This window comes from Sparus aurata, chromosome 23 (assembly GCF_900880675.1).
Source record: "Sparus aurata chromosome 23, fSpaAur1.1, whole genome shotgun sequence".
NCBI lineage: Eukaryota > Metazoa > Chordata > Actinopteri > Spariformes > Sparidae > Sparus > Sparus aurata.
The window spans coordinates 14,719,949-14,734,922 of NC_044209.1; the positions used below are offsets into that span (position 1 = coordinate 14,719,949).

General features: G+C 44.6%; 1 protein-coding gene across 5 annotated transcripts in view; it reads right to left on the reverse strand.

The window, feature by feature from the left end:
- Nucleotides 1-14,974, reverse strand: part of tnrc6c1 (trinucleotide repeat containing adaptor 6C1) — a 44,768-nt gene that overhangs the window by 10,972 nt on the left and 18,822 nt on the right. For 3 of the 5 annotated variants that reach the window (XM_030408935.1, XM_030408934.1, XM_030408931.1), the window contains 6 exons: nt 5,044-7,545; nt 3,147-3,341; nt 2,335-2,501; nt 2,133-2,210; nt 1,454-1,672; nt 441-590 (listed from right to left, as the gene is read on the reverse strand). In XM_030408935.1, coding sequence (XP_030264795.1) covers nt 441-590; nt 1,454-1,672; nt 2,133-2,210; nt 2,335-2,501; nt 3,147-3,341; nt 5,044-7,545 — 3,311 coding nt within the window. Of the gene's footprint in view, nt 1-440; nt 591-1,453; nt 1,673-2,132; nt 2,211-2,334; nt 2,502-3,146; nt 3,342-5,043; nt 7,546-9,524; nt 9,812-14,974 lie in introns of those variants that run through there. The other 2 variants (XM_030408936.1, XM_030408932.1) reach the window with 2 other exon arrangements.

The following is a 14,974-nucleotide window of genomic DNA, read 5'->3' on the forward strand; positions in this document are numbered from 1 at the left end:
TGACTACCTCGAAGCACAATTTGAATTCTATTAAAAATGTGCAATTAGTGATTCAGGAGAAAGCTACCTGATTTTCTAGTCCCATTCCTAAATTGTCAAGACTGTACCAACACTTTGGGTTAGTAATTCAGTGCATCTCTGTGTCTTGTGACTTGAATTTAAGCTAGATAAACGTATAAATAAATTTCTCCCATTTTTCCTGGGCGTTGAAAGGACATGAGGACCGGCTCCACTGTTTTGATGAAAAATAAGGCTTAATAGCAAAATAAGTCTGAACTGATTCATCATACATGAGAAGCTCATCGTGAAGATTTTTTTAGACTGTACACTGAAATCTGGATGTAAAATATTTATGACTGCATAAATTAAATGCCTTGCCTTCTACAGTGTTTACATAGTAAGTGAGAAATGAGGCCACATGTGTGTGTGTGTGTGTTTACCTGAGGGGAGAGAAACTGAGGCACTTGAGCACGTAGACTAGGTTGAGAGGAACTGAGAGGCGGCACTGGTGGCTGAGGAGGCGGCTGCGGTTGCTGCATGGCCCGGGCTTGTGCTGCTCCACCACCGCCAAACATTCCACTCTGCATCTGCTGGACAAAGGAAGAGTCAAAAGACTGCCAGTCTACCTGGTTCCAACACAAGATGAGATTCCACTATTCAGTTATCAGTGTCCTTGCACCTATTCCATCAGTGCCAGCAAGTCCTTAAACAGTCTTGAAATCAGTTATATACATTCATGGGTTTGAAATGTCTTGAATATTGTATTTAAAGTTGCATCAAAATACATGAAATCCAAAAAAGAAGAAACGAGACAATGATAATGATAATTTGGAAAATTTAAGGTGTATTGTTTGTTTAGGAATTGGAAGCTGTTCGTTCAACCCTTTTTGACAAAAGGTCAAAATTGGTAATTTTTGTTCTATATTAAAGTGAAACTCTCGCCAAAAAGCAGCCGAAGCTTTATTTGTGATTGATTATGAGTCAAACCTTTGTGTAAATGCATAATTACGACGAAAGAGGCACTTTTAAGATTTACTGTAGTTTCGTTTTTGGGCAAGCTAATTTTCAATGGGGTGCAGGGGCACTTCTCCGCTAGCATCAAAATCGCTATTTTTAAAACACTAAGAAGGCTCGACACAACATGAAGTTTTGCTCGTAGTATCACCAGGGTCTCTACACATGAACACGAGCACTGAGAACATTGTTTGTGTACGCAGAGGTTACTAAATAGAAGATTTTTGAACTACTCACTGTAGGAGCTGGATGTGGAGTAAAAACATCTTACATAAAGTTTTACACTGAATTTGGAACCAGGTTTTATCAACTAACACTACTAGTGAATCCATTCAAAAACACCAATTAATGCATATTTCCTACACATATTTCCTATACCGACCTAACCAGCTAAAATTCTATTTCATGTACAGTATGCAAATGCAAATTAATCAATTACCTTATCCATGAAGGGCAAACGGGGATCTGCTGAGGGGTCTTTGGAAAGAAGCGGAGGCCGGGGGCAGCTTATGGGCTTGTTGATGAGCCCATTGTTGTAGTCGTGGCCGGTTAGCCCCATTCCACGCTTGTCCAGTTCAGTCTTCTTCTCCAGCAGGGCACTCATGGCCTGATCTAGGTTCATGTTGCTGCTCTTAAGAGCCTCCTCTGCTGGATCCCTCTGGAGAAGAAACCAGAAAGCATCAGTTAAGCACAAACAAATGAATGCAAAAATGTAACTTCTCTTTTCATGACTAATGTTAGAAATATAAATAACACTGTTTAGCCTGGGTTACTGGTCTCACACATTTGCTCCAACTGTGCATTAAATGACCACTCACAATTGTAACTGGACTAATTAGCATACGCTTAACTGTAAAAAACTACAGATTTTTTTTAGCAAATGTACAATCACATAAGTGCAGTGCTGTCATTGTTTGATGGTGGCTCTGGAAGATGCCCAAGTTAAAAATTTTACAATTTATCAAGGTTTTGCCTCGCCATCACAATTTACCCACCTTTAGATGAGTCATTTATTACATTATGTTAAAACAATCACCATTAATCTAAGGTGATATAGCTATATTAATATAAAAAATGACTTTTTATACGAATATGAGTTTTATGTCACTTTAACTCACAGGGAAGCCCATGTCTGTCAGCTGTTTGATGAGACGATTCATGATCCAGGCATCTTCTTGCTTCCCTGGGACCTTTCCCTGTCAAAGATGAAGACAGAAAATGATTATGTCTAGATTAATTTCATTCTATTTTACAATACGTCATATGAAAAAGATACTTAAGGTCTCAGAGATAAGTCTGCATGTAGCTGGTGCTTCACACCTTCTGTGGGACCTTTTTAGATGCATTGCCCCATGAGTTACAGGAGGAGTTGCTCTCTTGGGAGGCAGCGCTGTTCCACATGTCTCCCTCCTCAGCATCCCACTGGCCGCCCGACAAGTTCAGCTCTTCACCTCCACCTCCCCATCCGTCTTGCATAGGTTTGGGGGCTGGAAAACACACAGCAAGAGAGGATGTAAACCAAGAGAAAACTGTGACACATGCCTTATGCGATACCTTTATGAGGTTGTTTTATATTTTTAAAGGAAAAAAAAATAAAGCAAATGAAATCAAATGTATTACTGAAAGCCTCAATGTGTATAAAATGATCATTCTGACATCACAGAGGATATATTTTTCTTCACCTCCACACATTGTGAAACACTAACCCTAAAAACAGCAAATTTCACCTTGTTTGTTTTTTTAAAAGATCTGATACAACAGCTTCAAATTTAAGATAATTATCTGGCTAGTTGTCCTCTTGCTAGTGAGATTTCAGTTTTTAAATATATACACTGTATATATCAGGTTAAGAAAACTCTGATGAAGGAAAAGTAAAGTGACAAAATTCAAGCCTAGGGTAAATATTTCAGAAAATGTTACATAAACTGAAACTGTCACATGTTGCACATTACTACATAAAACTAGTCTGAACCTGGCCACAAGGGGTCAGTGTGGAATTCTGGGTAATATTTCGACTGCTCTCGCTTCCCTTATACCATACTGATGTCTTTGATTTGACTCATCTGGAGAGAATTAATGAACTTTTCTAAGCCGCGGAGCGCACACGGTAAAGACCAATTTGAACTATTTACCGGGTTTGCAAGATGCAGATGTCATCGCTGGGTTGCCCCGGCCATAGCTGTCTGGGTTGCCGTCTGCCCAGCCTCCACAGCTCCCGGTAGGCTTGCCCCAGGCAGATGTCCCATTGTCCACGCTGACCGGAGGGGGTGCAGGTTCCCCCCAAGAGCTCTCTGATTTTGTGTGGGAGCCTTGTATCTCTCCCCAACCTGGAAGACACACAAGGACAAGGGACTTTCAGCAAAAATACTTCACTGCACAAATACAGAAATCTTTTATAAGTTAATATCACCTCCAGCATTTCAACTCATTTAACTAATTTTTCTCGTAAGAGGGCAGAAACATATTATGAAAGCTCATTTGCGCTATTCACATTCCTTTGCACTGTCTGACCAATAGTGCTTTGTTATTGACTGGTTGAATTGACTAAATATGCTTGAATATATGAGTATGAAGCGTTGGCTGAAAAGATTTGTGCTGCTCATGCTCCTTTGAATGCAAAATGCTAAATTTAATCTATTTAAATTTGATCGAACTATATCACCTCTGATTAGTTACTGACTGGTAGTAAGTTTAGATGTGTCCTGCTTTACGCCAGAAATATGACAAGCAAATGTGTCTTTGCTATGAAGCATTTTCCACACACTCAAAAAATGGATTAAAATATTTAGCCTCAAATTGTAAATACAGCTTTAATTGTAATGTATGTATCTGATAGGCCGACAAAAACATACCACTTGTATTGTCTTTGATTGTTTTCCTGTGCTTTAGATTTGTTGAGATAAGCTGAGCTTTAAATCAAACTGAGCCTCTGGTAAATACCATCACCCCTTTTATCCTTCTGTTCTGAAGTGTGAAGTGCCACTTGTGTAGGATGGCACAAACCTAGGTTGGCTTTGCAGGATGGTTGACAGAGGGAGAAGATGCCCATTTAAAATTTGGCACAGCCCGGTCCCTCTTGGCATGAGAGAGACAGTGCTGTCTCTGCGCCTGTGGCAGTGCCAGGCTCGGCTTAGCTCTCTCTCCAGGGAGAGGTCAAGTCCTAAAAGCTGCTCCAAAATTATAGTTAACATTCAAACTTCTAGGATGAATTGCTGAGGCGTTACACCGATCTAAAACATAGCATACTGGAAGTTATGTTATTCCAAACACTGTCTTTCCTTAGCTATGATAAGTAGTGAGGAGTTATCCTACTTTGCTCAACAGCCATTATGCCAGCAATAGGGACTACCATTAGGTTTTATTTGGAAGCAAATGAAACCAATGTAGTGTCAGCATGCAGGGTCAAGTGAGGGACAGCAGGGGGCGTCTGACCCCTCTCAGCTACTAGGGCTTGCTCCACCTCCTCCCTTCTATTACTGACAGATGGTGGCTCCCATATAATCACACACTTCCGATTCGTCTCAAACAGTTTGTGGTGAATCGCTATTTTCACGAGACACTTTGTAAACAGCATTCTTGTGCTTCCTCTGGGCACCCATGAGAGGTTGCCAGGGCTACCCGCACAGACGTGTCGACTGTTGTGAAATGTGAGGAGCCTCATGAGGGAGGGACAGGGCTGGTACTACTTAACTCATTTCGATAGTTGATTAGACGTAAATCCAAAGAGGGCAAACTAGGTCAAGATTTGGCCTTTAAGTGGATCAACAGATTGGAGCTTAACAGTGCACTGTGCTAACTAACCGACAACCAACTTTCATGTTTAACAGCTTTTACAGTGAAAAATAGAGAAACAAGGAAACAATTAAACTGTTCAACTTGAGTTGCATTTTAAATATCTGATATCAAATCAAATCAAGTCTGAATGTTGACTATTTAATCTAGCTGTACTGTACTATTATCCAATAAATCTGGCCAAATTGGCTAAACAGAAGAGGTGTGGGCTATTGCAAACTGATTGTGTTGTCCTACCTTGATTTATCAGGGGACCCCTGCTGTGAGATGGCCCAGACTGATGCTGGACAACAGGTTCCATAGGCCCACTAGTGGGACCTGGGTTTTGGGAGTTTTGGGTGTGGTTCTGTAAAGGTGCAGGTGGCCCGTGATAGGGGTGATTGTGAGGGGGGGGGTGGTTGTTGTTGTTCGGGCCTGGTGGGTTATTGCCTCCAGTGGCGACTTTAGCCTGGGACATTCCTGGATTGTTCCTGTCCCAAAGGTTTACTGCTTTGTTGTAGGTAACAGGGTCACCCCACGCTGAGGTCCCATCATCTATCTCCATCTTACGTCGGATTGAAGGTGGGGAGGGCTCCTCCCAGCCTGTAGGCTCAGCCGAGGACTCCTGCTTACCACCACCCCAGTTTCCACTCTTTTTCACTGTGCCTGAGCCACCCCAAGAGCCCATGCTACTTCCTCCACTACTACCACTGGGTCCATCCTGAGGCTTGCCCCCCCAACTTTGAGGAGGGCCACTGGGACGCTGGCAAACGGGCTCTCCCCAGCCCCCATTTCCTCCAGTTCCAGATACCCCCGGTCCTGAAGAAGCCATTCCCCAGCCTCTTGATTTTTCCTTCCAGACACCTGCTTCTCCTTCCCACCCAGGGTTGGTGGGACTCTTTTTGCTCTCTTCTGGTTCTCTCCAGTCCCCTGCATTATTGCTCCCTCCATTGTTGCCCCAGCTGTGGGACGCTTTGGGTTGCTCTACCCAGCCCTGGGATGTTGCCTTGATGTGAGAATCATCCCACCCAGCTGACTTCTCCTCTCCCCAGGACTGACCCCCATTCTTGGTCATACTAGTGGTGGGGCCTCCTGTTGGAGGGTTTCCCCAGCCACTAGGACCACATGGGGGCTTAATGTTGTTGGGTGGCTCTCCCCAACCAGAGCTAGGCTGGTTAGTAGCAGCTATGCTTCCACCCCAACCTGAAGCTCCCTGAGAACCAGGCACATCATTTCTGCTCCCAGAGTCAGTCCTCTGAGAGGGGCCCATGTTAGTGTTGGAGGGCCCCTGGGCATCACTTGGAGTGGGTGGGCCAGAACTCCATGACTCAGCCCCCGCATCTGCATTTTTGCGCTTAGTATTGTCCATGTCCCAGGTGGTGTGCTGGCGAACAGGGGTCTGTCCCCAGCCAGTGTTACACAACACCCTGGGGTCCAGATCTGGGGCAGGCAGCAGAGGAGCTGGATTATCTCTCGATGAGGGGTCTCTTTGCCGGGGATGTCCTTCCATGCTGTCACTGCTTCCTTCACTAGCACCAGCTGTGCTAACAGCTCTGCTCCAAGGACTAGCCTGTGGATCCTGGGGAGGAGAGCTGGGGGCATCCCAGCCTCCCTGGGCTTCTTCAGTGTTCTTCCCCCAGCCTCCACCCGACTGGTCACCCCAGCCTCCCGAGTTTCCTGCTCCACCTCCTCCATGGCCCCAGCCAGAGTCCCAGCCAGGTGTCTCCTTAGCTGAAGGAGCCTTTGACTCACCACTGTTACCCCATACTGAACTACCATCTTCTCCATTGACCTGTGTGCCCCCCGGTGGGGGCTGGCCCATGGAACCCAAGCCTACAGGTGCACTACCCCAGCCAGGCAAGTTGCGGATGGGGCTGGGGGGTTCCTGCTTATTAGTGTGATTTGGTCCATCAGTTTTAAGGTTTTGAGGTTCTGAACTGAAAGACACATTCGTGGACGGGGAGGGGTGAGGCTCTGACGTGTCAGAGGCCATTATGCTGCCCCAGGCGCTGCCAATCCCCGAGGAGTTGCTGTTAGTGTTGGCTCCAGTACAAGTGCTGGTCTGGACTGGTGGGGGGCCAGGTGGATTACAGAGGTTGGGTGAAGGTTGAGGAGGTGAAATGGTGTTGGCTCCCCCTGAGCTGCCTCCCCCTGTGCCACCCCCATCATGCCCCAACATGGGCCAGGCAGAGGGGTTGGCATTAGGGTTTAGGTTCAAGTTAAAGTTGGTGGTGGAGGATGATGAAGAAGAGCCCCAGCCCCTGCTGGCTCCCCCGGCCACTGGGCTGTCACTTTTCCCTTCACTCCCCACTGAGGACTGGGGGGGGCAATGGGAAGGTCCAGGCCCAGAGCCCCAGCTGCGATTGGCTGCAACCTGGCTAGAGAGCATGCTGGTTCCAGTATGATTGGCAGGGCTGGGCCCACTGTTGGCCTTGCTGCTAAGATGGTTGGCAGAGAAGTGGCCCGTTTGATTATTGGCCCCTGTGGCCATACTCACTGTACTACAACTACTACTAGTACTACTGCTGCTGCTGGTCAGGTGACCAGGGTCAGTGTCCAAAGGGCATCCTCCTGGAGGGGCCTGGCTCTGGCTGAGGGTAATAGAAGGCCAAGCCTCTGTGTCCTTCTGGTCAATGATCAGTTGATCCCAGCCACTGAGATTGATGGAAGATGCAGCACTTGTGGCGCTCCTGTTGGCTGGCAGGTGTCCCCAGAGGGGATTATCATACTGGGCTCCCTGGCTGCTCTGTGGGGGCAGTTCTGTATGTGAGGAAAGAAAAACAACAAGGCATGAGCAAGAGGATGAGAGAATTGAGGTATAAGTCATGTACGTCATCACACCCACATATGCTTAGTAAGGTTGAAATACCATGGCAACATGTAAGGTGCCTACTTATGTGTACATAGACTTCACAAGATGCCTTATTAGTGAAAATAAATACCACCCACACTATGGAGTGCGAAGACAGAGAGAAGAATGACTAATATGATAGCAGAAGCAGCTTTAATTAGAAAATAATGCAATATCTGTACACTCAATTTGAACACTATAACATTTTATAGGTCACGCACAGTTTTCATAGATGTTTCCAAATAAGCAATGTCTCAAGACAGGACCAATTCTCCCCACGATGTAATTAAGGAAAGATGAGAATATATTCACAGTGTAACATAATGTACTACAGAAGACATTTCCTACTGACTTGAGTTTTTTGCATCCTACTTTTTCCTAAAAAGGTATATTTGCTGTATCTGGATTCTCAAAACCAAATATTCTGACACTGAACATTGTGGTGGGCCATTTTATACCAAAATGTGAAAGGGTTGAAGTCAAACCTCTTGTGTGTTTTGGGTTTTTGAAAAATACAATATTAAATACAATTCTAAAACCAAAAATTAAAATTGAACCTTTAGATTTTACTATTATTTGGTGTGCATCCCTTACAAGAGTCTTTGTTGGTGTTATCGGACATGCTGCTTTTGTTTCCTTGGCAATGCTACGCTAAGATTTCAAGCTGCATCTTGCAAGAGTCTCGTGCTGACCTTTGACCTTTTACCAAAGTTTGAAGACGCTGTGAGGAAGTATCAGCATAGCAGCTTCACTCAACTGATTCATAACTTTGAAACTGGGGTCATAGACCAGTTGACAGTACATTTAGATTGATCCAGAGTTCCACGTATTGATGTAATTCTATCTTTAACTTAAAAAAAAACGATATGAATCGGAAATCGTTTTTTTAGTTTTTCTTTTTTTTTTTACACCCCAGTAAATATAGATAAAAAAATGACAAAATGGAAAATTGCACCGTATGCATAGTCTTCAAATCTTAGTCATTAGGTCACCCTCAAAGGGACCGTCATATTTGGGAAACACATTTGAGGACGTATTCAATGACAGAAGCTAAGCAGCTGACTCACTTCTGACCTCCTAAGCATTGCAGCATTGACCTTTGCTTGACATGAAGCACGAACACTCTGCACTAGCTCTAGGCAGCCAGTCTCCTCACCTCAACCTCTGTTTCCATCTGCCTGCACAATTGCTCTGATAACACAATAGTAACGCTTTGGATTTAGATCCCTGTGGAGTGAATTCAGCCAGCTCCCTGGAGTGTAGTGTGCATGTGGATCATGTTGATACAAACTAAACCCAGTTGCAGATCATGATTGGTGCACTGACCAACCTGCTGCCACCTCATTGCCTCATTTCTGCTGCCCCTCATGCTGCAGCTTGTTGTTTACATGTTCCTTCCCATGCATGCTTAGTTTGTATGCAAAGAATAATTGTGTCATCTACATGAATGACAGACATTTTGTACCAACCAGGTTTCAAGCATACTTCAATTCTTGCAACTAAAGGAGAGAGGAGGCAGTGAGAGAATAGGAGGGGAAAAAAAGAGGGCACTGTGTTTCTGACACACACAGTGCTGTCGTTCTGTAGCGTCACTCTACTGAGAAGTGCAGGACCGCCATTTTCTCAGTCCTGAACTACAGCCAAAAAGACTCTGAGCTACCGTCTGCATCTCCAACTCTGCTGCTTTAATAGCACACATGTCTCTTACAATAACGCAAAACATAAGAACTCAACACTGCATGCACACAATGCACTGTTGCTGCAGCTTTAATGTTGCTCATCCGCACATTGTATAAATACAAGCCACCAAAACAACACAGAAGAGGCAGAGAAGACTGAAAAATGGAAAGAGATAGGGGGAAAAGAAGGAAACACCAGAGTGAAATACCTGTGGAGAGGTGCCTCCCAACCATCCTGTAAAGAGCTAGGTTTTGTGCGACGCAGCGATCATCCTTGCCTCAATATGTCTGCTCGGCTCGCCAAGCTTCAGAGGCTCGTTTCTGAAATGCTGCCAAGAAGTTGCACAGCTCTTGCGCGGCATGAGACAACCCCTCCTCCCTTCCTTCCTCACCCCTCATACTAGGTCCCTCCCACCAACACTGCTCTGGCTGGCTTTCTCCTCTTCTATCTATTGCCTCCCTCTGGCTTTATTTATATCCTGCTCTATTCCTATCCTGACGGAGGATAGTCTCCCTCTCTGGAAAAGCACTGAAAGGCTGGTTGGGGGAGGGGATGGGCGCATTGGAGAGATGGGGGGCAGTACAGGCGGGGGGGGGGGGGTGTTGGTTGTTTAACAGCTGAACGATAAAGCCTGGAGACTTTCATTATGCACTCACGAGGCATGAAGTAAAACAAAACAAAAGGGGGACTCTTCTATCCTCCCCCCACCCTCAGATCTTTCAACCTTTCAAAACTGTCACTAAATATTTAGCCAAGACCACTCCATCTGCAATTAGCACTGCTGCCCACAATGGAAAGCCTCTTGAGTAACAGCGGCATGCAAAAGAGAGCAAGAATAACCCTACAAAGGCCCCCTGGTGCTGGAATGACAATCTTCTCACACATGTAAGTGTTTATGTATGAACAGGCATATAATACGATCACAAATGAAGACAAATGTAATTTTTGGTCTAAATCTATGACGACTACAAGCTGGGAATGCCGTGACAATTATAAGTAGCAATACCAAGGTTTTGACAGAAAACTGCCACTTCCAAGGAGGTGCTTTCTTGGCATTGGACGAGGACATGAAATGAGCAAACTCACATAGATGTAGTCACAGATCGTGCATGATTAAGGACCAGTGTTCTGGTCTTGAACATGGTACTGGAGCTGCAGGGCAGAAAAAGGTTGCATACATAGACAAAGACATGCATGAGATTTAACATAAGGCATGGAGGGAGGAGGATAGCAGGGGCTGTGATCTTGGCAGAAGAAAAAAAGTGCAGCAGCAGTCGACCAGATCAAGGCTGGTATTGTTTACAAATGATCCCAGCGCCCACGCAACAAAACAATAACACAATGTTTGGTAGACAACAGAGTCCTTTTATGGCTAAGGTTCAGCCCACTGGGCCTCTCCACCGTGAGGACCTAACATGCTGTGAGGTAATGCCATGACCACTCGCTCTTTTGTACGTTAATGTACACACGGTGCAGACACTGAAGCTACTGTGTGGATGCATACACACTGGCAAACACAAAAAAATACCACACGCTACTTCCTGAAAGCTCAGGTCAGAGGGTGAACCTTGCTTCAATGCTTTCAAGTGGACACAAATGCACAACATGCAGGTGCTGTAATGTGTCACTGTGTGTGTGTGTGTATTTTGCGGGGTGGTGGTCAGTGAAAGAGGGATCATGAGGGATGGACATACAAAAGCACTAAGGACAGAAAATGAAGGACAGCAGAGATGGATGTTGAGAGATTGAGGGAGGAAGTAATATAGGAAGGCTGTGTGGGCCTCAGCTGGACTGATCCTGGCTTAATGAAGTCCCCAAGGGGCAGAGAGACGGGATGGTACAGAGCTGACAATGCATGCTGCCAGCCAGATGAACGAGCACACGCACCCGCACCCGCACCCACACGCACGCACGCACGCACACACACACACACACACACACACACACACACACACACACACACACACACACACACACACACACACACACACACACACACACACACACACACACACACACACACACACACACACAGAATTACCAATACCTCTGTGTTTAACAATAACAATCACAATTGTTTTTTTTATTTGCTGCACATAACTGTACATCAACCAAATAAAGGGAAGCAGTTTTCTTTCATGAGACACCATCTCAGGTAATCTTTGGATTATTGAATTTTTAGACCTACTGATGCTTGCAACACTAAAACTGTTCGAAGTTATAAGATTTACAAACATTATGTCTATACAAAAACATATACTTCAATCAATCAATTCTAAACGATATAACACACAATTAAGGGATACAAAAGGATGGAGTATCCGTGAATTGGTAAATTTCAGTTAAGCCTCATGTAGTATCCCTTGAGGTGAGGCGGCTCAGCTCAGAAAAAGCTAGCATTGCTAAGAACTTCTCCTGGCTCCTTTGTAATTCAACAATACAGTGCAACCCAATTACTGACACCTCACTTTGCCGACTAAATGTGTTCGGAACTGAAAAGATCGATATTGGAGACTGATAATGAATTTAGCAACTGCAACTGATAATCGATTTACAATTTTTGCTCATCACTTTTCAAGAAAAAGTATTTTAAAAATCTAGTAAGTGTTAGGTTGTGCAACCACTAATGTGAAAACACCTTTGCAAAACACCTTTTATCTTATTCAGTATTATTCTAGCCATTAGCTAGCAAATAAAAAAGAAGTGGCCCCGCATTTCCTGCCTGCCTATTTTGATGCAGTATGATAAAGCAGAATCACCGCCATTAGCTCTACACCGAACCAGGAGAGTCCTTGTGGGCCAACTACACACACAACAGCTACTGCTACTGTTGGGAATATGCTTAAGAAGCACAGATAGTTTGTTGACTATTGGTTGAATTATATTCAACCTGGAACAAACAACAGCTGCTTGTACAGAAATACATGCAAGCCATTATTTCTTATATAGATGCTTTCTTTGCTGCTGCTTTGTTGTTAATGCTACACTATTATCTCAAGTGACAAGACTAACGGAGGGACAAAACATGTCTTCTAAAAAGTACACATCTCAGATATCTGGTTGTCATGTTTGCCCACGAGTATCCCCATTTCCCTGCTCCTCTAAAGGATAAACCAGGTCAAGGGCTTTCACCAGCATGCCAGTCTTAAAATAGCCTGCTCTCTCACGCCTCCTCTATATGAAAGGACCCTGGGATATGGATTGTTAACCAAGCAAAAGGCACCATCGGGAGAAAGCTATAATAATGGCAAGACTCAGAGACATGCGTATAGTATGTGCAGCCTGACTAATCCTCACTGCCCTGGGGCCAATGAGGGTATGTGTGAGCTGTGGTGTTGGTATAGTAGAGGTGGAGGAGATGAAAAATATGCATCAGAGAACCACGAGTTTGCCAGAAAGAGCGAGGGGAGCTGGGGCACAGAGCGAAAGAGAGACAAGACAGAAAAAATAAAGAGCAAGCGCTGAACATTTGTGGTTAACAGAGAACTGATGTTTAATCACATCACAAGATGTCCCAGTCCTCTTTGAGGGGATTCCCAAGGCTCTTTTACAGCATCATCAGCAGACTTAAAGAGCACATCAAGTCTTGCATGCAAACATTCTCTCTGCAGTTAATGTGCTAATAGATTGTCAAGAGGAGAACATTGTTTTTTTTTTTCACTTGACGACAAGGCTCGTTTACATTAATATATTTTTTGTTGGTGTTGGCCCCTGTTGTGCTTAACAAGTACAATGCCTTTTGGGTTTATACAACCTCGATTGTTACTTCATTGGCTTTCACTTGGGGGTGTAAGACAAATGAAAAAGGGAGCAGCTATAAATCGTATGTGTTATGGGAAACACATTATAGGACAACAAGCCAATTCTTTCATTAGTAAAGAGTCAAACTCAACAAGTCTGACATGGTCTGCTGGGTGCATTACTGCTACATGCCAACTAATAAATGCACTTATTTCAAGAAAATTGTATCTTCATTAAGATTATATATTTATATTGATACAAAATGTGATGTCTTGTCATGAACCTTGGCCATTAAAACACACCAGTGGTTGCTGCTGCTTGCCTTTATAACAGGTTAATACTGTATAGCACCATTCGCATATGCACTGCTACCCTGAAATTTTCTGGACATAACCAGGAGGAGCTATATCGTACGTGGGAACGCAAATGTCTGAATCAATTAACTGGGACTTTCCCATACCAGCTCCCAAGAACAAAGTACGACTGAGCCTGTGGGGCCGTCCACTCGGACGAAAACGATCTTTTATTTGCGGCCAGATAAATCCACTGAAAATGACCAAAAACGCTGTAGTTCACATTCCAGCCTATAGGTGGCACTTGGCATTCGCCAAAAACGGAGAAGAGGAGACGGAGCAGGAGCATTAAGCTTGCGCGCTGTAAACAAACAGACAGTAGACGGAGAAACCGAACACAACAAGGAGAAGATGAAAATGGCTAGTGCAAGGAAACCAGAATCGTTTGTGTGGATCGTTAAAGAGGTCGAACTGCTGCTGTGACTCACACTCAACTACAAGGCGAGTAAGTTGCAAGAAAGGCTCAATATCTTCTGTGGAGCGAACACGAGCAGTAGTCGGCCATTGTTGTTGTTGTTGTTGTTGTTATGAGACGTCGCGGGGTTCAGAGGTCGAAGGCAAGAGGTCGAGGGGTGGGGCGATGGCGTCATCGTTTTGGAAAGTATGCGGATTCGCTGTCCACATGAAAACGGGAGGGCTGCGTTTTCGGATTTTTCCACCCCGAGACCCGTTTTCAGGATCCGTGTGGACGGTCGGCCACAACGATGCAATACATGTGCATTTCGCAAAAGAGCGTTCTAGTCTGGACGGCCCCTATATGTGAATAGAGCAGGCCACTGTCCGGAGAATTGACAGCTAGCAATGACGTTGCACGAAGTGTAGCTGCTTCGTACTCTTTTATACTTGTCTATTGCTTTGAACCCTTTGGTTTATACTTGCAGATATGCCAAATAAATGTAATGTTGGTATCAATGCATAAAAATGTCACTACAGATGAGTCATCTACCTCATCTTTCTTGATGCTCTACCCTGGCGCCACCCCTCGCCTAAACCAAACAGATTACGGTAGGTGAGAACTCATCTGACAATCTCTAGTTTTGTGCTACAGCTTTGAAAATATGTGAAAATGACTTATGTGTCGGGTTGAGAAGGGACACTAAAACAACAGAGGAAGAGAATGTTTGTGTTTATATACGGGCATATGTATACACGTATAGACACAAAGACCACGTTTATCAGCCCTACTTTTCAAGAGAGCCGACATGTGACCGGGTAATGAAAGACAGGGAGAGGCGAGGGGGAGTCAGTGGATAGAGGGAGGAGGGAGAGAGTAGGGAATGAATGCAGCTAGTGTGCTTTCACTGTAAGCTATCAGCAAGAAATGAAAGCAGGGAGAAAGACAATGGTGGAGGTGGGTTTACCTGTTGGCGCTATACATGTGTGTTAAATGACAGTGCCGCATATTTTACGGACCAGAAACCAAATTGTGAGGTTTTAATGTGAGACGATAAAAGAGACATAGGAAGAATCGTAAACAGAGATAGACTGGAGGGTCATGTGCAAAACCTCCCACTGGACTCCTGTTTGTCTTTCAGTCTGGAAGCCCCTCCTGTTTGTCTGTCTT